This window comes from Desmodus rotundus, chromosome 5 (assembly GCF_022682495.2).
Source record: "Desmodus rotundus isolate HL8 chromosome 5, HLdesRot8A.1, whole genome shotgun sequence".
Taxonomy (NCBI): domain Eukaryota; kingdom Metazoa; phylum Chordata; class Mammalia; order Chiroptera; family Phyllostomidae; genus Desmodus; species Desmodus rotundus.
Genome location: NC_071391.1, coordinates 59,903,051 through 59,930,463, shown reverse-complemented (window position 1 = coordinate 59,930,463; position 27,413 = coordinate 59,903,051). Strand labels below are relative to the sequence as shown.

At 35.9% G+C, this 27,413-nt stretch overlaps 1 protein-coding gene across 2 annotated transcripts in view; it reads left to right on the top strand.

Moving 5' to 3' along the window:
- Positions 1 to 27,413, top strand: part of GRM5 (glutamate metabotropic receptor 5) — a 440,621-nt gene that overhangs the window by 10,595 nt on the left and 402,613 nt on the right. For both annotated transcript variants that reach the window (XM_024572722.2, XM_053925460.1), the window contains exon 2: positions 3,254 to 4,115. In XM_024572722.2, coding sequence (XP_024428490.2) covers positions 3,455 to 4,115 — 661 coding nt within the window. In that variant the 5' untranslated portion in view covers positions 3,254 to 3,454. The remainder of the gene's footprint in view (positions 1 to 3,253; positions 4,116 to 27,413) is intronic.

The following is a 27,413-nucleotide window of genomic DNA, read 5'->3' as shown; positions in this document are numbered from 1 at the left end:
CTTGTAGCTGGATGCTTCAAAAACATCTCAAATTTGACATGTTCAAAAGAAAACTATTAAGTATTCCTGTGCCTCCATCTATTTCTGTACCAGTCTATTCCATGTCTTTTAATGGTACATAAATGCACTAGTTTTTTAGACTCAAACACTGATTCTACTCTCCCTTACTATCCACGTCCAGTCCATCAGAAAGTCCAGTTCATTCTACCTGCAAAATGTATAATTGTGTCTTCTTCTCTCCATATCTGCTCTCACCAATCACAGCCAAACCACCATCATCCTTACCTAAATGTGTATGAGTCTCCTAATCAGATTTCTACATTCCATAATCCAGAACAATGAGGGGCTAGAACAATCTTTTCTAACACTGAGTTGCGCCAATCATTTGTTTACATCTCCTCAATTGCTTTCCTTCGCACTTAACATCCAAATTGGATTTTAAGAGCCAATGAGATTCCGTAGGGTCTGGCCCTTTGTTAGCTTTCCATACCTCATCTTGTAGTACTATCCCTCCTATTATTCTTCATGCTCCAGCCACACTTTCACAAGACCAACATTTTTCATCCTTTATTTTATTGTTCTTTGCACTTACCAGGTTCCAGCTAAAGTGACCTTTAGAGTACTGATCTGTAAGCCCCATGAGTATAGGAAACATGTATAACTTGTTCTCTCTTGAATGTCGAATTCTCAGGAGAGAGTTGTAGCATAGCCATGTCATGTATATTTGCCAAAGGAGTTAAAGAATAAATGCCTGGTGCATAATCGATAATGATGGTAATTATCAATGGACATCATTGCACTTTGCTATATTAGTGTCTCCCACCCAATAGTTAATAGATATTTGTTCAATTAATTGAACAATTAATTTAGCTATAATAGAAAGTGCATGTATATAATATATAACATTATAAATAAGTGTTAATCTATTTGTCATTAATCACTTATATGCACTATGTCTCAATATATAGGGCTTGCCTGAAATAGTTGCAACAAATAAAATGCACAGGATTAATATTTTAGTTTCATCAGTTTGATGGGCTACCTCTAGTCCAGGGGGTGTCAAACTCATTTTCACTGGGGGCCACATCAGCCTCACAGTTGCCTTCAAAGGGCCAGATGTAAATTTAGGACTGTATAAATGTAACTGTTCCTTAACTAGGGGCGAGGAGCTCGGCACTGCCACTGGGCAGAAACAAGGTGCTGGGCCAGATAAAACCAGGCAGAGGGCCGGATTCAGCCCACAGGCCTTGTGTTTGTCACCTGTGATCTAGTCTCTCATATCACTTTGATGCTCATCTAATAAAAACAAACCTTATTTTGTTATGGAGTTTGCTCACTAATATTCTGGATTTAATGAGAAATTATGATTCCTTTTGCTTTTTTTTTTTTTTGTCTGCAATAAAATTCACATGATCGTGAGGGTCAGCATTGGTGCCAGGTCTTTGGTCTAAGCAAAATGAAGAGAAATCTTGAGACTACTCAGATAGTTTCCAAATGAAAACGTTAACATCAGTCTCTGTTCCCTCCCCCGCTGGTCTACAATGCCAGCTCCATCCCAAAACTGATTTTTTCTCCTAAACATTGCTAAATACCTAGTTATTCTGGAATATCTTGTCATTTGATGGGTTTTTTTTGAGGCGTTTGAAGAATCCCCACTGTACAGAGGGGTTCTTTCTCTGTTGTATAGAAAGCAGTGGGAAAACAATGAAAATGAGAGTGAGAGTGATTAGAAATGGGGTTCAGGTCATATTCATTTTGTGTCGGGACTGGAATTTTTGCAGATCTGATGACTTGAAAACCATGAGTATTCTTGAAGAAGCATCACAATTGCTTAAATTCCTGAAGAAACATCACCTGTCTTTGAAAGGTGGTGCTTAGGGAGTTAATCACTCTAAAACAATTTGAGATCCTTGGTTGGCAGAGATGATAACATACAAAAATAAGTCTCTTATATAATTCTTTAAATAACCCAAATCACTAATTTGTCAGTTCTTTTATAAATTATGCTAGAATTTGCTGTAGACAACTTGGGAAATTTTTTTCTTTTTCCCAGGAGTTTAACCTGAAATAATGACTATATTCATAGCTATGCTAAGTTTCTACTTGGAAGGATGGTTCCAAATGTACATTCTCTCAGCCCTTTGAGTCTTCCTGATGTGCTTTTTTTTTTTTTTTTTCCTGGATCAGAGATAGAGGTCTGATTACTGTGAATTTTATTACAAGACTCAGTAATTACTTTGAAGACTCTGGAGGACCAAGTGAGTTGCCAAAGAATCTTCTCTTCCTCACCACCTAGTCACAGAAAATGCCCTTGGACTTTTACTAACAGAAGAGGTTATGTCTTAAATATATAGCCCCATTCAACATACAAAACATTTGCATAATTGATACCTTATGTTGATTCCTACAAAGGTGGCTAACACATATTATTTCTATTTTTCAGATGAGGAAATTCTCATACTGAAAGCTTAAATAATTGACTAATACTTCTTGGTATTGTAACTGGAATTTTAACCTGAATATTTTCTTCAAAAATTGGTGCTCATGTCACTATGCTTGCTGTCTGCTTGTGGGACATTGTGTTCTGTAATATCCCAACCCTCTTCCTTCTCTCCTATAGTTCATTTAACTTGGAAATACACACATGACCACATTTGTCTTTGTTCTATCATATATGGAAACTAGACACAAGACTTATCTATTGGGAAGATTATTCACCTTGCTTTACGTTGCATTTGAAGACGGGATATGTAGGCTCTCTCTAAGTAACTTTATTTTTGTAGCTGCATAAGTAATACATGCTCAATGATGAAAATTTGGAAAGAAACAAAAAGCATTTCTAAAAACAATACCATCGCCCAGCTATCAGCAATGTTTAATATTGTGGGATTCATACTCTGTAAGGTTTTTTGTTCATGGCGTAGTTTTGCTTTTAAGATGCTTTCTCTCACCTGCACGTGAGCACATGTTTCAGCTTACTACACATAAGATTTAGTCTTTACTCCAGATGAGCAAATGAACAAAATATTAACCTAAACAAAGTAGGGTCAAGAAGCTATATCAGCTGCTTCATCACATCACAAGATTCACAAAAGAAACACCCAAGGGATAGTCAGAAAGATTTTTGTATTCCTTTTTTTTCAAGTTATCTATATCATGAAAAAGCCTTCTTTCTCTAATAGCGTATACACCATTAGAAACTCCCAAACTAGGGGCACTTACGTTGTTAAATACCTATGCTACTTTTTTCCAGGTTTTGAAGACCATGCTCATGTGGATGCATCTAACTAAATGCTACCTGGGGACATCGTGGTCCTTTAGAGAGCACCTCTAAAACACTGGCTAATTTCTTGGTTTGCCACTCAACAGAGGACACTGTTTGATTCTATCTATCAGGACTCTCCTAAATTTTCCCCACCATGCTATCTTTATTAGCTTGAACTCCTTTCCTAAAATGGTCCTTCTGTTGATCCTGTCAGTCCTGCTTTTGAAAGAAGATGTCCGTGGGAGTGCGCAGTCCAGCGAGAGGAGGGTGGTGGCTCACATGCCAGGTGACATCATTATTGGAGCTCTGTTTTCTGTCCACCACCAGCCCACCGTGGACAAAGTCCATGAGAGGAAGTGTGGGGCAGTTCGAGAACAGTATGGCATTCAGAGGGTGGAGGCCATGCTGCATACCCTGGAAAGGATCAACTCAGACCCCACACTCTTGCCCAACATCACACTGGGCTGCGAGATAAGGGATTCCTGCTGGCATTCCGCTGTGGCCCTAGAACAGAGCATTGAGTTCATAAGGGACTCCCTCATTTCTTCAGAAGAAGAAGAAGGTTTGGTGCGCTGTGTGGATGGCTCTTCCTCTTCCTTCCGCTCCAAGAAGCCCATAGTTGGGGTCATTGGGCCTGGCTCCAGTTCTGTGGCCATTCAGGTCCAGAACTTGCTCCAGCTTTTCAACATACCTCAGATTGCTTACTCGGCAACAAGCATGGATCTGAGTGACAAGACTCTGTTCAAGTACTTCATGAGGGTTGTGCCTTCAGATGCCCAGCAGGCACGGGCCATGGTGGACATAGTGAAGAGATACAACTGGACCTATGTGTCAGCTGTGCACACGGAAGGTAAGATTCCTTTACATTCACCAAGTATGTCTTATTGTGTACTCAACAGCGTCCCAGTGAAAATTTCAGGTTTTTCAAAGGCTAAAATATTCATAACTGTTTGGGTTGTTTTGAGTTGCCCCATTGTACATCATTAATAAAGAGGGGACCAGATGGTACACGTACAAAGCAACATCCATCTAAGATGAGTGTTCATGTGGCCATCATTTGGTAAAGAGGAGGTTTTTTTGGATTATGTATTATTTGTACTTCTGTTAAAATAGCACTAGAGATTTTTAAGTTTTCTACATCTTCATTGAACACATTTTAAAACATTTTAAATGTGTTCCAACTGCCTTTTATTTCAGATAAAGAGAGGTACACATAACTATGCATAAGGAGTGAAGGCAGCCAGTTCTGGCCCAGGTATACTCTACTAGAAAATTACCAGATAGCTTAGTCTTACAACCACGTTTCAGCTGAGTATACAGTTAAATATGAAATTAAGATATGGATGAAATAGTTTTATCTTTGTATAGAACATACCTACTAAGAAAGTATAAATTTTCATAATTCATTGTTAGTTTGTAATATATTGCATCTTTATGCCCAAAGTGGAGTGAGGAAGGAAAATATGGCTGAGACTTTGTAACAGTTAATAGTATTATTAGCTCTTTTTATTATATATTGTGTTTTTAAAATGCTTTTTGTTTACATTATTTGTTCTTACCCAAGGCTGTTTGGGGTAGGATTTTTTTTGTACTTACAGGGTTTCAGGAACCCAAATGGTGAGACGCACTGATTATGCAACATTCCGACAACAAACTGCATGTACTACACACACTATGGAACACCAACAAAGGTTCCAAATACTTTTTATATCTCATTTAATCATTGGGAAGATTAGTTTAGATTAAAAGTATCCTGCAATAATACTATCAGTGTGGTCCAAACAATCTAATTCTATAAAATGCAGGGTTGCATTATCAGGAAATTAATGAAATGACCAAAGAAAGTCTACTACAGAAATTGGGAGCCAATCACCAATTAGATATACCATAATTTTATATTAAGTGACATAATATGGATTTCATGTATAGCTGCTCTTAATTATATTCAAAATGACATAAACATAAAATAGGCTTCTATATTGATTGAGACTTACATGCTTCTGAAATTTTCATGTATAAATTTCTAGTTTACTTTCAGACTTGTTGATATTTATAGATTGTGAGAAACGTAGGTGATTGGAGTAGACCTTCGACTTTTCTTCTAATGCTGAGATTTTCCTTATAAAACCACTATTTCATTAGATTCTCACAATGAGCAGTGATATGGATAATCCAGATATTTTATTCCCATTTTAAAATAAAAATGTTTTAAGAATTTAAATAATTCATCCAATAAATACCTGATAGCAATTTCAGATCCATGAGTAAGGCTCATGGCTAGTGACTCCTGGTTCAGTGTCCTACTATAATTTAGCAGAATCCAATGGCATCACACTCTAAGGATATATTTATACAACACGTATTTATTAAGCACAAGTAGATGAAAGGCTGTCTGGTAGTTCTCAGAAGGATAGCACGCAATTTGGTGAAGGAGATGAAGCATGCACTAATATAACAATGATTCAAGATGACAAGGAGTTAAAATATGCCTCTAAGAGTAAATCGTATGAGAAAAAAATCACATTCTACTCTGTGGTGATGGAGGCCATGGTGGAAATCTTAGAGAAGGAAATGGAATTTGAGAGTTGAATTTTAACAGGAAAAACACTGACAATTGGTGAAAATTAAGAAAGGGTGGAGTTCTAGTAAAAGGAATGAGAAAATAAAAAAAGTTTGCAATAAAAAGGATAAAAGTATGTTTTGGTTTGCCTCAGAAAAATCATACATTTTATTAGGAACTTCCCTCTAGATTCAGAAGTGCAGGGCTTGGTCACTATATGGGAGTTGCTCATTCAAGATTGTGTTAAAAAAGAAACATCATCATGACCCTTGACTTAATAATTTAAACTGCTTTTTTAAAATGAAATGAATACCAATAGTAATCTAATAAAATAAATAAATCATGATGCATTCAATGTATTATTACAGTGCCATTGAAATTAATGAGGCTTTTTATAGTAAGACCATAATGATCCCCAAGATCATTTTATGTGAAAAATGCAAGGGGAAGTTGTGTGTATATGGTATGTTTTTTGAGCTCATAAAAGCCATTTGTTTGGGTATTTATAGACTTGCTCTCAGAGCAGAGCAAAACGGATAACAATTGCTTCTCTGGGGAGAAAATCTAAGTAGTCAGGGGATGAGGTGGAATAAATGAAACTTATTTTTCTTGTATTCAATATACGAGAGAAATAAGCATGCAATAAACTTTTGCATGCAAATGTTTGAAGTTATGTGTTACATGCAAAAACTATAGATTACAACAGAACAATTAAAAGAAAACATTCTTTTTGTGAGTAAAAACTAAGCCAAAATATTCTATTGGCAAACTTAGGCAAATTTAATTATTTTGCCAAAAATAGGCCTATGGAAATTTTGTTGCCAAATTACGGCAAAATGTTTGGATGGTACCACCAACACTCAGGAGGGAATAGATTTTGAATATAAACATTCAAAGACTGGAGGAAATGCTCTTTGGTTTATTGTTTTACATGGTTGAGTCAAGAAGTATTATATTGCTTTGATCACAATCAAGTATATGGATAATGAGGTTATGTAGTGTTACTTCTTACACTTCATCAGCGTAGGAGCAGTGTGGTGGGAAGTTTCACAAGGTAAAACTCGCATCCGGGTTCAGAAAAGTGCGTGAGTAACAAGTTACAGCTCTTTTGGGTACTGTTGGGAGCTCCTAGGTACTGCCTTGTTTTCTATTGCCTGGTCCTTCAGGAAGTCCCTGATGGAATTTTTGGGAAATGACAATACCAATTCTTAACTTGACTCCTTTTCAGGTTGGATTGGAATAAGTCTTTCTAGCCCTCGGTCACTCAGCCCTAGTACCCCAAATTTATTCCCATGTCCTTATAATGTTCTTCCTTTGCTCGGTTGATACTCCTCATTCTTCAGGAATATAGACAATTTCAAATACTTTCACATGAGGCACTGAGGTCTATGAAAAGATGTCCCACTTTCGAAAAATTCTTTATCTCCCAACTTGCCTATTTATTTTATACTTAACTGTGGAAGTACCGTGCCACTCAATTCTCTTGGCAGCTATCACAGATGTTCCTTTAAGAATACGTACACTATCACAGAATTCCAGAGGAGAACAAAAAGGCACTTTGGTTTCAGCTTCCAGGTTAATCTCTTACACCTGCTTTTTTTGCCCTTGATTTGTGATTTTTGTAGGCTACTGGAGTATGTCTTTACTCTGGCTTATTGTATCATGCAGAAGTTGTTCCCAGGTGTTTTACATGAAAAGATTAATAGTACCCAAAGAAAAAAATTAAGGCAGACAACATTAGCTCTTCAACTGTATGGGGGAAAGGAACTTGTAATGACTCTTTTTTTTTTTTTTTACTCTTTTTAAAGGAGTCAAGTTTAAGGGATTCTTTGCCTCAGTACTTTTGCAACCCTTGGTTCATGTGCCCATTATGGCACAGGATTCATGGGCTCACCTGTGTAGGGGTATGGAAGGTGGATTGCTTTGACTTTGATGACTTCCATGGATGATCCCCTTTGCTTTGTACGTTCAGTTTCCTTCTGCTCTAATGCCACATGACTCTTTGACTGTTTTGGTGTAAGTGAGGACTCTCTTTCTAGTCTGTCTCTCTTGGAACCCTGTCATTAGGAGGAGCAGGATAAGAGCACCCAGGTTTTCTAGATGAGGCCATTCCAGGCCACTTGGTCTCATCTATGTGAGAGCAGCCAATGAAGAGCCACACAGCTGCCTTCCTGACACACGGTTATTTGCAATCACGTAATAAAGGCCAGCTGAAACCATAAACATTACCCAGCTAACCATAAATTTATGAGCAATAATAAATACCTTCAAGATGGGTCCATTATAAGTATATTCATCCCAATGACTTTAACTTTTAACCCTCCCTCAAAATGGGATACTGCTACAAAGTTCAAACATCAACATTTTAAAAAGTATATTAACTTGCATTAATAGTCTTGATATTTAAATATGAAATAAAATGGAATAAATGCTGTGGGCAAGAAGAAAGATTTTAAAGGCTTCCATCATACTTCTGTAGCTAGAGATTTGAAAATTCCCTAAAGCCTGCATGTCTTAAAGAGTCGTATACTTGTACATGTTCCATTGTTCCATGCTTCCCCTTGACCTAGCTTAATTTCATTGAGAAAAGTAATTATAGATAGCATTTTATGCAAAAAACTAGTATATCGTACTTTATGGATGACTTACAGGATTTTCATGTCACCATTTTTGTTGACTTTATTTTAAAGTTCACTGTGCATCCCAGGGTCTATTAGCGTGCTTAGCGCATAATAGGCCCTCAATGACTGCTGAATGGCTGAATTTGTGTTAGAATAGTACCTATCTCACTATTTATGAATATATAGTATGCAGATAAATAGAAGGCACTCATAAGTTTTCACAGTTTTGCTTCTTTATAAAAATGAGGTGCCAAAATACCTCCTTTAATTAATTGTAAAATGCTATTCACACCCCACTTCCTTTTTTTGTTTGCACTGGTTATTGAATTTATTATTTCCATCTAATGATAATAGAATGCTAATTCATTCTAGCCAAAACAAAAAAAGAAGTGTCAGTGATGCTCTGGGGGAAGCATGTACCAGTAAGTGGTGCTGGTAATGTGACATCATTAAAACATTGTCTTCAGGCTAACTTACATATTGTAATGTTGTACCACTTTTAGGTTATGATATAGTTTGCCGTCAATTATTTTAAAATGTGATAGCAACTAGGCTTTGTTTGAAAGAACTTCAGTGTAATTTATAGTTTATGTGCTTAGCTTAACTTCTTAAAAAATGGAAGTATAATTTTCCCAACACATCTTTCCTGTTGCGATTGTATCAAAAGAACAATTTCGTTTGGAAAGACCAGAAATGTCACTATGGGCCCTACTTTTTAAAGGGGTTTTCTTTTCTTTTCTTTTTAAACATTTTATTTATTTATTTATTTTTAGAGAGGGGGAAGGGAGATTGAGAAATAGAGGGAGAGAAACATCCATGTGTGAGAGATAGGTTGATCACGCGCCCCCAGCTGGCGGGGGCGGGGGGGGGGGGGGACCTGGCCTGCAACCCAGGCTTGTGTCCTGACTGGGAATTGAACTTGTGACTCTTCAGTTCACAGGCTGGTGCTCAATCCACTGAGCCACACCAGCCAGGGGTTTTATTTTCTTTCAAATAAAAGGGTTTTATTTTCTTTCTCCAGGGATTAAGTATTGTTGAGGGTTGAGATGAATTTTGAGATGATTATCATGTTAATTCAGACATACAAACTACTAGTAGCTTTGTAGAATGTTAACGCTGGAAGGGCTTTAGGCTAACATTTAATCTAACCCCTTTATCTCACAGTTGGTGAAACAGAAACAGTCAAGACAAGTAATTTGGCCTTACTTGTACATAATTCTTTACAGAGCTGGGTCTCAAAACTTAGGATTCTAGTCCAGAATTTTGTTCACACACCATTGTTGAAGATAATTACTCCTTTTTAAAATGTTTGCCATTGTATTACCTCTCTATTTGATTGCTTTATTCCTTTTCCTTCATCTGAATGATGCCAATTCACTTAAACTTTTAATGTTTATTTTAAAAATTAGCTTTGAGGAAAAGCATGGTTCCTTTGTTCTTTACCTGTAAATTAGATGAAGTGCTTCTTTGCCTGAGTCATGTTGAAGATTTGAAGAAACTGAAAAAAATTTATTTGCTTCATAAACATTCTGAAAACATTAGAACCATAAATCTTTGTAAGTATGGACTGATTGGATAATTATATTGGTTATCACTGACATAATAATACATAAAAATCAGAAGATGCAAAGGCTTTTAGGTAGATTCTTCATTAAATTAGATCATAGATCCATAACCTTGGAGACTCATTGGCAACTGTAATATTAAAGAAGCAATTTTTCATAGTCATGTCACTGCCAGAAACTGCATCGCTAATACTGATGGAGATACAGATAGCTCTGGGAAATGTGCTCAGAGGGGCTACCTCGCTTCCCTTCCAGAAGAGGAGCTTCTGTACTCTTAGCCAACAGCCTCTAAGGGAGTGATTGTCTCTTGCAGAAAACAAAAATGGAATCCATTGACATATCTAGCTGTGGCCAAGGCAAGATCTTCCCTATTTTCAGTTTTTGTTTATTTGTTTGTTTTTTAATACAAGTTCTGGCTTGGACTCTGACTCACCTATAAAAGGCTCATGTCTGCAATAAAATGAACACTTGTTTTCACTTTCTCAGGTACTATTGTGGTCCATTCATTGCTGAAAATGCTAGAATTTTCCCCCAGATACTCTATGCCTGGGATGACTATGTGAGAATTAACTTTGTTTTCAGAGGATGTCAATCCACCATTTCCCCACCACACATAAATAAATACCTGGGGTGAGGTGTGAATGTGGACACTATAGTTCTAGTTAATCAGATGCTTCTTTTGACTTGAAGATAATCTCTGAGTGAGAATGCCTGTTTGGTGTTGGGCACCTATCCATTTTATGCTTGGGAGCTGATCAAATGGTGTATTTTTCCTTAGTCTCCCTTATTCTAGATCTCACAGAAGTAACATTATTATCTGAGCTTTAGAGTTTGCATATTCAGAAAATCCATTCATTCTATTTACTAAAGAACTGGACTTGTGACTCAATTCCTTGGTCGTCGTAACCTTATTAGCTTCTAGGTATATAAAGCTTAGTAATGAGTAACAGATGTTGCTTCTGATTGAGGAAAGCTGAGGAATGGGAAGGCATGATGAGAAATATTTATGTTCCTATGCAAAACAATTTCTGCACAGCAACTCTACTAAACACACAGGAAGCAAGCATATAAGAAAAAAAAAAAGGAATAGGAATAGAGATCCACAGAACTCTAAAAAGAGGATTTTTTACTTCATCCTCTCCCTCTCTCTCTCTTTTTATTTACCATATTTTCCTCCACATTTTTCCAAATGTCTTTTGTTACCAAACATTTTTATATTTTGTAGGCTGGTCAATTGTTCAATAAGTCTGGTCAAGAGTAATAGCCTCCTCATTATACCAATATTTTAAAGTGGATTGAAGAAAGATGGAGATTACATTAATGATATCTTGAAAGTGAAAAAAATGAAAAGGACTAGAAATACAGAAAGGTAACTGACATCAGAGTTTTTACTATGTGATTCTGAACAAGTCACTCTAACTCCTTCCTTCATTTGTCAGATGAAAAGGGCTAGAAAGGACGTTCTGGGACATCCCACTATGACTAGCCTTCAGTTTCCTGTTCTCCACATGCTTCCACCGACCACAGTAGGGCTGGATTAAATGGTGGACATCACATTTAAAATAAATGCAGCCAAGTATGGTCAGTTCAGAGGAGAGTAGCCAAAACGGTTACGTGACTCGAAATCATGTCTTCAAAATTAGCAGAGAGAAGACAAGACATAGCAGGGACCAGACCACTACATTTAGGTATTTGGAAAATTCAGATGAAAAGGAGCTGGAGTCACTCCATATGGCCAGGAGCATTACAAAGAGGTAATTACTGAAATGCCAGAGTAACATTATGGTTCCATTTTTTAAAAAAGGGTATTTCTGTTCATTAACAGAACTGTTCAGTGAAGGAATTATCTCTCTTAGGAGACAGTGATCAGTTTTCTATAACTTCTGAGCACAAGCCCGGAATGGACAACCACCTGGAGGGGCTGTGGGCAAATGAACATCAGCCTCAGTTGAAAGAGGAAGGGAGTTGGACTATATATCCTTTTAGATAACTCCCATTATTGACAATCAAATAGAATTTAACTGGGACTCTATTATTCTGTGAGCTAAAACATGGTCATACATACTATAATATTTCATAAATTTGTGAGTTGATTCATTTATTCCATATAAAAGCCTGATAATGTTACATTTTATAGGTTAGACAATAGGTATTGAAAAAGTGTTTCCCCCACAGTACTATAGCTAGTTACTGGCAGAGCAAGGATTTGGACCCAAGGCCAACTCTTTTAAATTAAGTCCAAACTTCCTCCATGTATATTGAGGTAGTTGAGACTTAAAGGAAAAGTAGAATGCACATCTATTGATTCTTTACCCCTCCCTAAAAAAACAAGAAAATACCATTTGTTTCCCCACAGAGAAAATCTTTCTCTAATATTTCTTGTGTCTTTTTATCTGGCTTTGAAACCAGTACATTTCCTTGTTCCATGGAAAGAATTAATTACAGTAAAAAGCAAATAAATTAAGGAGGAGGTATGTGGCAACAAGTCGACCTCACAGAAGACCTTTTGTGGGTCTGATGGTGAGTACACACTGTACCTGGTTGTTTCTATTCACATCTCTATTGCAGACTCTGCACTCCATCCTCAGAGGCCAATTATGGGAGGGAGTGACATGGCGCACATTTTTTAAGACCGAGAGGACATATTGTTAAAAGCTGTCGCCCTAGGTATGAAAGACTTCTTTGGAATTCATCAGGACTAGGAGTTATGAAATCTCATTTTGGCACATTTGCAAATACTCCAGAAAGATTTCTCAATTTAACCAAATGTTGAGGAGACTTTTTGGCAAGAGGTATGATAGTCAGATGTATTCATTTTAGGGGACGTTGAAACAAGAGATTGTGCCACAATGATTTTATGCATCAATTTTCATACACACAGTCACACATACACAGGCTTTCAAAGAAACGAGATTGTCTGGTCAGTGTTTTTTTCAAAAAGTGTATCATAATCTGTGAGTTATTTGCCAAACAAGTTTAGTGGGTTGAGACCAGTAGTTAATGTAGAGTACAGTAAAACAGAGTAAAATATAAATGTCAGGCTATATTGCATGATAAGAAGAGGAGATATTGTTTTGTAAATTTTAATTTTAGTAGCACATAGCCAGCTACATGTGGGTTATCATGGAAAATCTATTTCTTACTATGTCTTATAGCAGAAAAAAATGCTTCCAAGCAACCTACTCTATTTTTTCCTTTAACATTATTAATATTTTGGGGGTTTTTTTGTTTGAGAAATACAATTTACATACAGAAGTTTATTCTTCTGCAACAATGTCATTTGGTTTGTCTTTCCTGGATGGGTGGGCTTTAAGTCTTATTATTAAAAACAAACAAGAATTCCAAAGCACCGTGGTGGGAAACGTTAGAGGCTTTGAGCAAAATATAAATAATTAATACATTGCTGATAAATGGCATATGCATCAATATGGAACAGTGGCAAGGACACTAGACCTAGATGTTGGGGGCAAGTTTCCAGTCCTAGTTTTTACCAGATTTTTAAAAAATATCTCAATATAGTACATTAAATATAAATGTAAAATATATTAATTATAATTTTGGTATTAAACTTATACATATAAAAAATTAGCCCTGGCTGATAGCTCAGTCAGTTGGAGCGTTGTCCCATACACCAAAATGTTGCAGGTTCAATCCCCAATTAGGATCAGGACACACATGTAAGTCGTAGGTTTGATTCCTGTCAGGGCACCTGCGGAGGCAGCCTATCAATGTTTCTCACATGGTTGTTTCTTTCTCTCTCTCTCTCCTCCCTTTCCTCTTACTCTAACATCAATAAAAACATATCCTTTGGTGAGTATTAAAAAAATAAATTAGAAAAAAATTAATACATCTAACTCCTTGCAACACACACACAAAATACATTGTGATATATTTATGCTATTCATAAGACAATTTCTTGGTTATATAAAACAAATCAGTACACCACTTTCTGTGGTTGTGTGTAATGCAATGTTTTACCATATAAAGCGACAGTCTTCTGTCAGTTTTCTGAGTTTCCCAATAATTATTTGTACAATCTCATTTGATATGTAGTCGAATCTAAATTTGAGGTCTCTTGAGAATTGTGAAGATCAGGCCAAATACCAGTCATAAAGTGAGGCTAGATATGAGAGAGCACTTTTAGAAGGAAAGTAGTTCCATGAAGTGGGTAAGCTACAGTGGAGCTGTGACCTTAAATTCACAAAGTTTGCTGCAAAGACAACTCAGGAATCTCAGTTTCCTACCTCTTTGGAATCATTTCATTTGAGTAGTAGTATGGACACAGGCAGATTTGAGTGCATGTATCGATTAATATTCTTGCTAGTAAAAGGACTTTGGGCAGGTCACTTAATTTCATTTCCTCATTATCAAATTGAGAGAACAATACCTGCCCCATCAGACTGTTGTGAAAAGAAAATATAGAGCGCGTGGCATCATGTTTGGCATATGGCAAGTGCTTAACAAGGACTTTCTGAATTAGCCTGCCAAAAACTTGCCTTATCTGAGACATGAAGAAAAATAAATAAATAAATAATATTTCTTTCCGTCTTTCCTTAGTCAAAAGTTATTATTAAATGATGTGGAGAATCAGTCAGGAAAATGACCAACAAACGTAGTGAGTTTCAGATTCTTACCGATTTTCCTTTCAGAAGTTACGCTTGCTATCCTATCATGTAATGCGGGGTGCTTAGTGCCTCGGCACAGTTAGAAGTGGATCACACAACCTCTCCTCCAGTTGCTGAGAGGCATTATGGTATAGTAAAATGAGCAAAGTCTGGAAAGTTCCAGAGCTAGACTGTTAACGTGGTTATCTTCACTGTGTGTGTGTAGGCAGTGGAAGTATGGATACAGAGGAGATTAAAGATAGAAAGTTAATGCTGTATTTTAAGCATTTTTTTACTTTTATACCAAGCATCTTTAGCAGTAAAAAATCAGCACAATGAATAACTTCTTTGTAAATTTCAAATTAAACTTGCTAAATTTACTAGTCAGTAACTGCAACTTCTTAACGAAACTGAGTTACAGCACACTGAGGCATTCCACAGGCCTGAGTGTAAAACAAAAGGAGATAATATGGACCTTAAGAAATGAAATAGTTTATAGTTAATAGCTACCTTGCTTTGAAAACTCAATGATGGTCTCTTAAAATGTTTATAGATCAGATAATAAAATGACAATAATATTTAATCAAATATTTACTATAATATCAGAAAATATTAAAGTTTTGTATTATCTATGAAGTGATATCAAGATTTACATTTGGGTGCTATTGTTAATATGGAATTATTAAAATTATCAGAAAGTCAGTCTTACCCATAGCTAAAATAAAAAGTAGATGTAATATAGAGTAAAAAGAATATTTCTGTGTTCCTTTTCTCCAGGATTCTAAGAACAGAACTATTTGTATTTTTGACAATTTCCCCAGAATTTTTTATCATCTTTTTCTGATTATATAATTTCTATTCAAAAGTAATGTATCTGCGTTCTATCAGATTTGGGTTAGGATGTCCAGCCCTGAGTCTCGCTCTCTAACGAGAGTAGAGAGCCGGTCATTCTTTAAGAATGTATGATTGCCTCGCCACATGACGGACTTGATTCCTTAGATCAGCCGAAGAAAGAAATACGAAACTTACGTAAGACATACTTAAGTGTCCTCTTAGTTTAATTTCAGTTTCAGGAATTAAAAAAAAAATTACAAATGGAGCTGGTAATTATTGTTTTATTAAACAGAGAAAAGAGAGAAAAACTATATTAAGACACTGAAAAGAATTGAACACTTCATCTGGTTATTTTATTTGTAATCAAACTTAATTTGATTGCTTTCAATTCCCAAATTAGTACACTCATCCTTCATTGTACAAATATAATTAGTTCTTCTTTTTGTTCAGAAGAAATAAAAATATATAAATCATTAGTTTCCACTATATTTAATGTACCAATATAATTAGTTTTCCTTTTCTGTTCAAAGAAGTAAAATATATATAAACAATTAATTTCTATTTATTTAATGTTAAGACCTAGGTTTTATTAAGCAATATATGCTGAAGGATCAAGATGGCAATAATTATTATTTGGACTTGTGTTTATACACAATTAATAGCAGTAAATGCTTATAGAATTAATAAAATACAAAAAAATTTATTTGTGTTTTGTGGTGCTTTCATTTGCCAACTTGTATGAAGTTATAAAAATGAAAAACTTGCAGCAACATTTTTGATTTAAGAAAATGTTTTGCACAGAATAAATAATAAATTTTTGATAAAGTTCAATATAAATGTATGTATTTCAATAGAAGTATACAGTATGTGAAAGCACACCTCATAGAGCTTGAGGCCTATGTGATGTTCTAACAAATGAATTAGTTTATTCATTAACTTGAAAATATTTATTGAGAAGACATTACGTTCTAGCCTCTGTGGTACACACTATGAAAATTGTGAGGTGGAAGCTCTCGCCAGCATGTGACTTTTCGCAGATGTATACCAAGCCACGCCTCATATTAATATAAAGTTTACCCTCATATTAATATAAAATTTACCCTCAAATAGCATGCTTTTGTGTAAGAAGAAACTCATAAAGTGACAACACTATAGCAAGGGATAAGTGTATTAAACTAGAGTGAAAGAAACAAGTCTTTATAAGTATAATTTGGAAAATTATGGAGTTTAAAGATTTTTTAATAAGAAAATATTCTTCACTTACCAGTCCTCACCAAACGATACAAGTGAAACATGTGATCCTAGCAGCAAGGTATTACGTGACTAATAGAGATGAATATTTGTTGCAGGGAAAAAGAAGAGGGAAAAAGAAAAAGAAAAGAGCAATGTGTTGTCATTTTGCTTTGAGCACAATGTGATTCTGTAGTCGCTTCATGCTTCATATTCGGGGGTGGAAGAGAGCCCCGCAGAACCATGGGTACCCTGGTTGTTATGCTTCTGTTTATGCTTTTCAGTGTCTCCTGCTCTAGTATGAAGTTGATAAGCATTATTCTATCTAAGATAGGAAGTCTGCGATAGTCACCATTGACAGTATTTTTTTAATAAAAGGTAAGATTTTAATCTCCCTCATTAATGGGTATAGCAGACAACCTCAAACAGTAAGCTATAAAATGTATAATCACTAGTAATTAAGACATTGTCTAGCTAGTTTAAGAAGACAGAGATCCCTTCTTTTTATGAATTTTAGACCTTTGATAATTAACTATGTGGAACTCTAGGAAAACTTAAATAATTTTTATGCCTTCGAATCATACTACATTTTGTCTTGCACAAATTTAATACTATTTGAGTGATATTATTCATAATTTCAAACCTATTTCTGACTTTGATGTGCTTGGTACCTGCCTTTCTTAAATTCTCAACCTTCTCCCTCTTCCATGAGTCTTTTCTAAGTCTTAAACTCTACAGTAAGGGGTAAGTGTATTTATTAAATGTTGTGTTTCAAGTTCTTTTGAGTAATTAGTGGAATTAATGGTTGTACTGACTTGGTTTCACTTTTTTGAAAAGCACCTTTCTTGAAGGAGGCTTGAGGGTATTGTGACTGTAGAGAATAGTAATTCGAGTTTGTCTTGCACGACAGTTCTCTTCTAGCCTTAAAGCCTGTGACATGCCTTTGCTTTTAACCTTCACTTTGAAAGTAGATGGCAAATTACTGCATAAGATAATAATGTTTAAAGAGGCTGAAAAGAGTATATAACACATGTCATCAGTACGAATAAAGACTGTCATTTAGAAACATGAGAGGACTTTCAGAAATTGTATACAATTTCTAATGAAAGGCAACTAAGATGTCTTAACCATTCCTGAAAAAGATCAGAAACTAATGCTGAAGTGATTGAAGTTTAGTACGGAAAATTTTACTTCTAATCCAGTTAGAGTGTCAAAGAATTTGATTTTAAGTTCAGTGGAAAAGGCATGAATTTTGGAATTACCCTGGAGACCTCATTCAATTTCCCACTTTGGGACGACCTTGGGCAGTTTGCTTAACCCTTCTGAACACACAGATCCTCATTTGCAAGATGACAAATGGCTTTATCTGCTCTCTCTGTACTAATACTTTGTTATAATGGTCAACTGAGTAATCAGTTTATGCACTTCGTAAATCCAAAGTTGGAGAGCATTATACTAAGTGAAATGAGCCAGGTGGTGAGGGACAAATACCATATGATCTCACCTTTAACTGGAACCTAATCAACAAAACGAACAAGCAAGCAAAGTATAACCAGAGACATTGAAATTAAGAACAAACTGACAGTGACCAGAGGGGAGGTGGGAGGAGATGATAGGGGAGAAGGGGGAAGGGTTTTCAGGAACAACTATAAAGGACACATGGACAAAACCAAGAGGGGGTGTAAGCAAGGGAGGGAGGTGGGTATGGCTGGGGTGGGGGGTAAATGCAGACAACTGTAATTGCACAACAATAAAATAATTAAAATAAAATAAAATAAAATAAAATTTATACCAGTTAACTTAAGCTTTAAGCCACTGCCAAGAACAGTCACTTTACATATATTAACATTGGATATTACCTTTATTAAAATTGGATCATCCCTATTTAAAAAAACACAGTGAACTAACACTTAGCTCTAAAAAAAAGTTGGCTGATATATTAACTAATGAAATATTAAGTGAACACTCACTGTGTGCCAAGAGCTGTATGCTTGGACTAGGTTATTACAAAATACTGAGTATAGTACTGTGGAAATCAAACACTAATCAACAATTTTTCATTATGTCTCTATCACAATAAAAACAGTGAGATTTTGGTTGCCAACTGTGGTTGGGGGGAAAAGGTTAAAATCCTTTTCCAACTTTGTGCCATGTCTCATCAGTAATTAACAAATATTGATAAAATGTCAGATGTGGAAGTGACCTGACGGTTATAGCAATAGGTGCGCTGAATAGTCAAGAGCGAGCTCAGGTGTTAGTTAAGTTCAGACCTGGATTCGGTCTCAGTCCTGTCACTGTCTGCTGCAGACAGGAGATGCGTTTTCTCAGCCTCAGTCACATCATTGTAGAAAAGGTGCGATTAGTGGTATGTTTGGCTCATCGGGTAATTGTAATCATGGATTTAGTATAATACCTTGTACATAATAAGAGTTTAAAAATGTTGGCTGTAGTTATTTTGTGTTCTTTGTTCAACTATTTCATTTTTAGAAAAGAGAAATTCAGAGCTAAGAAATTTAAGCAACTTATGTAAGATCACAGAGTTCCTAATTCCAGGACAATATTTAGAAAATAAGCTAAGTGCTTGGAGAATTTTTCTTTTAAGGATACTCAGTTGTATAGCAATTACATTTTAATTACAATTGAAATATTTATTTACTGTGCTTATCTTTGAGTTGAAGGGCTTGGACTCTGTGGTTAAACAGGTCAGAATTTGAATGAGTTTTTTAACCTCTGTAATTCTCAGCTTCATCAAACGTAAAATGATTGATGATGCTAATGGGGAGGAGCTGGACGATGATGATGGTAGAAAATAGTTATAGGGCATGCACCAGGTGTCCGGGCCCTTTTCTGAGTTCTCTTAGATATATTAATTCATTTAATACTCAGACAGATCCTCTGAGGTAGTACTATTTTCATTTCAGTTTTATAGATGAGGAAACTGTCTCAGAAAAATGAGACTAGTATACATATATTGAATATTTCTGTGAAATTTCAATGAACATTTAAAACTGTGTAAAACACTTATTTATGATGTGCAGTTCACATTAGACAGCCAATAAATATCATCTGTTAATACTAATTTGATTATTATAATTAACTTTTTTTGGCTGAGTCATTGATTCAAATGGAACTTCTTGGGTTGTATTTGTACTTTGAAAAAACAACTTAAATAATATATATTAAGGGAAAATGAGGAGAGCACAATGTATTTAAAAATATGTATGTAATTTTTAAATATGAAAGTAACATATAGATATCATTTAATACTTGGAGGAGAAGAAAGTGAGAAAAGAACTTTAAAAATCATTAATACTCCCATATAAATAAAACTTAGTGTTAGGACATCTTTTATTTTTATCTTTCTTGTGCACAATTGAAGAAACTAGTTATAGCTAATTTTAAAACTAGTTATACATGATTTTGTGTTTCTTTTTGGTTCACATTTTTAACTTAGCATTATAAAGAGAACATTTTTGTCATATTTTTCATATCCTCTATGAATATTATTATCCATGGCTATATAACATCCTATCATTTTCTACAACATTACCCTTAGGCTATTTAAATTTTTCACTATTGGAAGTTAGCTCTGTATTTTTTAAAAATTTCTCAGCTAAATTATTAAGACAAACAAATAAAAAAGGAAACAAAAAATAAGCAAGCAAGCAGGAAGATTAAGTTCCTGCAGAACTTGAAAGGCTGTTGACGGATGTGGATCCTGGCCCACAGGATCCATGTGTTGTGGCTGAGACGAGACAAATTCACACAGACTACCACATCCTGTGGAGGAAAACGGACAGCACGGCCACTCTCTCAAGAGGAGAACACCTCGACCCTTGCCTTGACAGGCTATTATTTCTGGACACATTACATTGAGGATGATCCTCATTTACTATGCACAGGTTCCCTTCAGGCTTTAGGTGGTTACAGAAAACAAAGGAGAGGATGTTGCTAATTACATTAAAAAGGAAGGATATTTGCAAATTTAAAGGGAAAAGTGGTTAAGCTGGTTACACTCATCCTTGGAAGGTTTAGCATAGATTTTAGGAAGTTACTTTAAAGATATACAGTAAATGTTTGCTGCCTCAATTCAGGGTGGGAGAGTTTTAGCAAGAGCAAACCTCATAGAGGCCTAGGTACAATACAGGCCTGATTATCCATAGGAAAACCTATCCATGGGCGTGGGTCCTGTGTGCTGGGCCTTGCTCCCCACTGGCCTTTCTGAGTGGAAGCTGGGCCTATGCCACACAGAACAGTCTCCTATAGTTGACAACACTTAAGATTCTCTATAACAGCAACATTGTAAATTTTTAAAAAATTAATTGCTGGTAATATATTGGGTTACCCAAAAAGTTTGTGTAGCTTTTTTTCCCCATATAATGGCTCTGGTAGTGCTCAGCTGTCTTTAACTACATCTGAAACAATTTTGTTGGATTATATTGTGACAGCTGTCATATCAGCATGCATTAAAAGAAATATCAAAATTGGTGAATTTTTGTGTAGCCATTTTAATAGTGAAAATGGAAAATATGCAACATTTTTGGTGTATTATGCTTTATTATTTCAATAAAGGTAAAAAGGCATTGCAAAGAAAAGATTTGTGCAGTGTATGGAGGAGGTGCTGTGACTGATCAAATGTGTCAAAAGTGGTTTGTGAAGTTTTTTGGTACCACTGACATTGTGGCCAATAGCGGGGCTGTCTATGCCTTGGAGGGTGTTTAGGAGCACCCTTGGCCTCTATCCACTGGAAGCCAATAGCGGAGATAGCCGACCTATTAAAAATATCCAGATCAATAAAGTTATCGGGGAAAATGAAAAATATGCCTTTTATTTACAAAATAGACTAAATGGCCTTTTTGGCCAACCCAATAAATACATTTATCTAACTATTAGCTTGCTTAAGAAGCAAAACATTGCATTTCTCCCTGCCTATGGATAAACTATCCAAGCTGCTTTCAAAATAAAATTTTTGGTATTATAAAATAGAATTTTGAAGGTTTAAATACATAGACTGTTCATACATCAAATATGAGGTTGTTATTAAATCTTTGTTAGACATCATCTAAATCATCCTTTTTCTTCATGAGTCCTACTCATGGCCATACACATAAATATCACTGGAACCCTTGTGATATTCTTTTTTTAGGAAACAGCTTTATTTCAGTATAATTGATCTACAAGCATTTGCACATATTTGATGTTTGCAATTTTATGAGTTTGGACATATGCATACACCTGTGAGACTATCTTTGAAATCCATACATCGAATGACCTTTTCCCTCCTAGCCACATTGTCCCCATTTTTGAAGCCATGTTTGGTCCTACTTCTTCCATGCCTACTTAGTCAAACCCACCTGTATTAATCTCTATCTTCTCCCCTAAATTTTTCAGTGTTTGTCCGTATTATTGGAATACTTTACTTGCAGTTTTGCTTCTATGTCCTATGGTTTTAGTGAAATATAGTAGGACACAAGAGCACAGAATGTGGAGTCAAATAATCTGGACCTAAAACTCTCAGTATAATAACTTGGGAACATCACATAATTCATCTTAAGGACTTAGCTTAAATATTTTAAAACAATTGTTCTTTAAATACAAGATTACTCTGGTTTTCTCATTACCATAGTTAATACTGAGTATTTGCTCTACTCCAGGAACTGTGGTTCTATTTTATTTAATTCTTATAATAATACCATGAGTTAAGTAAAATTATTATTGTTGTTTAACAGATGAGGAAATGGAGGCAAAAAGTAGTTAAGTAAAAGCACTTACTTGCCAAAGTGCTCCCTGAAAAAGGCAACCACAGGCTTTTGTGATTATTCCTGCCTTCTTTTTTCTTCTTTCAATTGAGAAAATGGCCACAGTATGGATGGATGCATATTGAGACTTTGGTATTGCCACAAAGGTTTGTAAGCCTTTGTGGAGCCAAAGAAACAATAAATTGTACCAAAAAATTAATGTAGGTATTGTTATGAAGGCCAATCACTCTGAAGACACTTTTGTTGTAAAGGAATTGGCTAGAATAATTAGGGATAAAGACAAATACACAAATCTCGACATTTAGAAAATGATCAGGGTCAGCTGATCAAAAACAGTAAGCAGTCCCAGGCCTGCACCCATCATAGCTCTACTATTTGTTTTAATTAGAAAGAGGATGAAGTCTGGTAGCTGGATTTTCATGCTTTCTGTGTCATTATTGGTTTGTCTGTTTTAGAGTTTTTTTAAAAATAAGGCAGTGCCTCTCTTTAAGAAAGAAGAAGAAAACAAAAGCAAATGAGAGTAATAAGCTACAAAATAACATAATGGAAGTAAAAATTGTCATGTAACATAATAGGTATAACTTCTGTTATTTTCTTTGTTGCATCCCTACCTCCTCGCATGTTGATCCCTCCAGAAAGAAGGCATTCACTAATTTCTGCTACCCAGTTAACCACCTTGGTCTGATTATTCAGTAAGTAAATTTGTAGAAAATTCTGTAGGAAATTTGCACTAAATGATGTAAGGACTCCTTAATACAAGACACTTAGAACACAAGAAGACGTTTCTGCCTGCACCATCCCCACTATTGCCCCTCCACAATAACTCCTACAAAATCTGGTAAGAGATGCATCTGGAATTATCAAGTACACGTTATTCTGGTGTTACAAAACAGGACAAAACTTAAAGAACTAAATCTTTAAATTTTAACCAGTATAACTTCAATGTCAGAGTGTTTGTGGTAGAAGACTAGAAAGCTATTCTCTACATGTATTGAAATATTGACTTTAGGTACGTATTCTTAATCAGCAAAACAAACAAATAAGCAGAAAAGAACCAGAAACATGGAAATAAAGAAAAAACTGACAGTGACCAGAGGGGAGGGAGGAAGGGAATAATGGGGGAAATAAGAGGAAGGGTCAAGTCCAGGAACATGTACAAAGGACCCATGGTCGAGGACAATGGGGTGGGGATTGTCTTTGGAAGCAGAGGTTGGATGGGGCAAGGGAGAACAATGAGGGGGGAAATGGGGACAGCTGTAACTGAACAATTCAAAAAAAATACGTAGTCCCTGGTGGGGGAGGTGGGGAGGGTAGTTACCTTTCAAAATGAATGTGACCTGCTATCAAGTTATATCAGAATCTTGGAAACAAATCACTAATTATTTAGGTAACGAGAAGGAGAAGGGACTAGTTAAAGAACATGTGTGAATGACCCACGGACATGGACGATGGTGGTGTGGGGAACGACTATGGGAGCAGGGGGTGGGCTGGGTGGAAGAGGGCAAAGGGGGAAAGATGGGGACAACTGTAATAGAATAACAATAAAAAATCCCTTCCTGCTAAGTATGTATGAGTTATTATATCTGAATTTCTTATATGTCAGTAATTATTTCCACATTGTATTGAATTATTTCTCAAAAAATACCATTTTGACACAATGACCAAAAATATTTTTAATAATGCCTCTGTCAGATAATTTGTATATTCCTTCCTTCATTAACTCCTTAGGCTTATTTGTGTTCAGAATTCTATAATGTTTTTGAAAGAAAAAAACCCCACTCCATTAGAGCTCTACCAAAGTACTTTTCCATTTTAACACACAATAATTATTGTGTATTTAATGGCACTAAACACTTTGGTTTATGAGATATAAGCCAAAAAGTATGGTAGTTTAAATCTGGCATTGGAATTGTTAAAAATGAGCTAATAATTCTGTTGGAGTAGGTATTACATGAATGTCAGTCACAATTAATGAGAATGGAAGCTTCTTTTAGTGAAGGACAGCAGATTTGTTCGATGACTTTCAAAGTACTTGCTGATATTGTGAGTGCATGAGTGCCACACAAATACATGCTGGAATACATTTATTCAAAGTCGAATTCAGATGTGACCGTATATTCTAATAAAGACAGAAAATGTTAAATAGCATGGAAGTGTTTTCTTTTAGGACCTAGAGGTCACAGTCTTATTTTACAACATAGGCTGGGTGACCAATTTATGGGAGCTTGGTCTGCACTGTAACCTCAGAGTTGATGGATTCCATTTGCTATAGAAGTGTGAAAACCTGAAACTTTGTCATAAGCTAATTTTATTTAACAAACCAACTCTTTTTTGGCCTTCCTTGTTTCTGTAGCCTGTTGCTGGGAGGTTTTGAGATAGTGAGTGAGTAGCCAGATGTCAGGTGGAACAATTACAGATTACTTGGCATAGCTAGTGAGCTGTCATCCAATGTGAAAGAGAAAGCGTAAGAGGAGTGAGAGGAGGCTGGACCCCGCATTCCGAAAGAGCGTGATGAAGCCCCTTTCCTCTTGTCCCAGGTGCACTCATTTGACATTTGTTCTTTGTGTTCATACTTCTCTGTAACATGGATTACTTACCACATATATTTTCAATCGTATATGTGACATATGATTGTAAGACAAAATTAATATGATCATAAATGAATTTTCCCAGGTCATCTTCCATACTACCCTGTGTATTTCTCTTTTTCTTAACTTGTACTCAGTTTACAGGAAAAGAAAGTAATTCATTTACTGTATTCTTCTTTCTTCCAAGAGGGCAAGAACTATGAGAAATAATAACTGATACCCAAACTGAATGACAATCATGTACATAGCATTTTCATGTGTGATCTTATTGGATATTCCTATTGACTTATAATGCAGATATGATTGTTATTTAGAGGAACCAAAGAAACTAAAGAATTGAGAAAATAATTGTACAAGATTAAGGTATGTTGAAATAAAATTTTATTTTAAGCATTTCTGATTCCAAAAAGTATTTCAATTACATCATGCTGTATTGAACATTCCAAAATCAAATGCAACAGAAGTATAAAAACTACCTATGAAAACTTGGCCCTCCGATTCCACTCATGGAGATAGCTGCTGCCGTCAATTTTGTGTGTAGTTTTCCACCTTTTCTCTATGATTTTTCAAAAATCAATTTATTTTCCTCCTTCCCTCTCTTTTCCAAGTTTTTAAATTGTGTATTGTTCAGTAACAGTTGCCCCCTTTTCCCCCACTACTCTCCCTGCCCTACCCACTCCTACTTCCCACATTCATTCCTTCTCCCTTGACTTTGTCCATGGGTACTTTATACCTGTTCCTCGAGTTGACCCTGTCCCTTCTTTCCCCCACTTCCCCCCTCCCCTCTGGTCACTGTCAGTTTGTTTTAAAGTAATATTTATAACAAAAAGTCAATCCTGCTCACCTTCTTTTTCAGCTTAATTTAAAATGCAACAGCAACAACAATGTGTTAGGGGCACCATTCCAAATAAGTATGATGCATCTTTTGAGTGTAAATCATTGTTCAGGTGCTATCACACTGCTTCTTTGTAATTTTACTGGCTCTGCATTGTTCATTCTGCATTGCTTCTGTCTCATGGTTTCACTGTTGATGAAGTTTTCGGCATTTGGCCTACATCTCCACTGTATCCCTTGTTGCCATACCAGAAACTTCTGAACACAACTTAATATCCATTTTGGGTACTGAGCTTACAGTTTATGGTCAGCCACAAATACAGATCCAGCCAAAATGTTATCAGTTGAACAGAACTACAGTTTTCCTCTGGCAATCAGGAACACGAATGGAAGTATTCCCTTCAGAGGAGCAAAGTATTATTCATATTCCTTTTTCTCATATCCCACCGCTCCACACATGCCCACATCACAAGATGTGGAAGGGAAATTGGAGGCATATAAAACAAATAAAAATTTTCTAGATTACATTTTTACTACACTTGGTGTTTACCTTTCAGTTTCTCTTGCCAACATCTTATAGATTTCTGGCTAAAGAAAGACATCAAGTGGAGAGAATAACCTTTCTTGGCGGAAGACTTGCCTAATCATGATGTAGAACTGATCTGATTGCCTGTCATCTGAGATTGCCATCTACAGAAGAGCCAGTTCTGGTTATTAGGGAATCGACTATAACGCAGGAATGGGCCAAGGTACAGATGATAATTTATAAGCAGAGTCCTAGGGCCCAATTTTAGGTTATGAGCCTTGATCCATGAATTTCAAGCTTATAAGCAGGGCCATTAGATTTGTTCTTTCCAGTTATACAAACAACAATCGAAAATATGTCATTACAAGGTTGAACAAAGGAGAACACATTGTTTTTCCAATATTGTTGGCCATAATATATTGGAACAGAATACAAATTTCTCTGTTGCTTTCATCTTGAGAGCTTTGAACTGAAACAGGGATCTGGTGATGTGACGTCACATGTCTGTTGTTATTTAGTGCTTAGTAAGGTCTATATCAACTGAAATACAGAATTCTAATGTTTGGAGTAATGAAATTAGAAGTTAATTTAATGCTGTAATAGGCTACTTCATTAATTACCAGAGCATCATAAATATTTGTGGGATGAGAATTCTGAAATCAAAAACAGGCTGGGGGTATTTTAAAGTATGATGGTGCAGTTGGGGTCTCATTCAGGATACCCTTCTCAGTATCTCTGGCATGGCAGGTCTAGCTGTTTGAGGCTAGGCTTTATTTTTATGTCTTTTTAAAAAATATATTCTGTTGATTATGCTATTACAGTTGTCCCATTTTCCTCCTTTATTCCCCTCTGCCCTGCACACCCCCTCCCACCCACAATCCCCCCCTTTAGTTCATGTCCATGGGTTGTATATATAAGTTCTTTGGCTTCTACATTTCCTATACTATACTTAACCTCCCCCTGTCTATTTTCTACCAACCATTTATGCTACTTATTCTCTGTACCTTTCCCCCCTATCTCCCCTTCC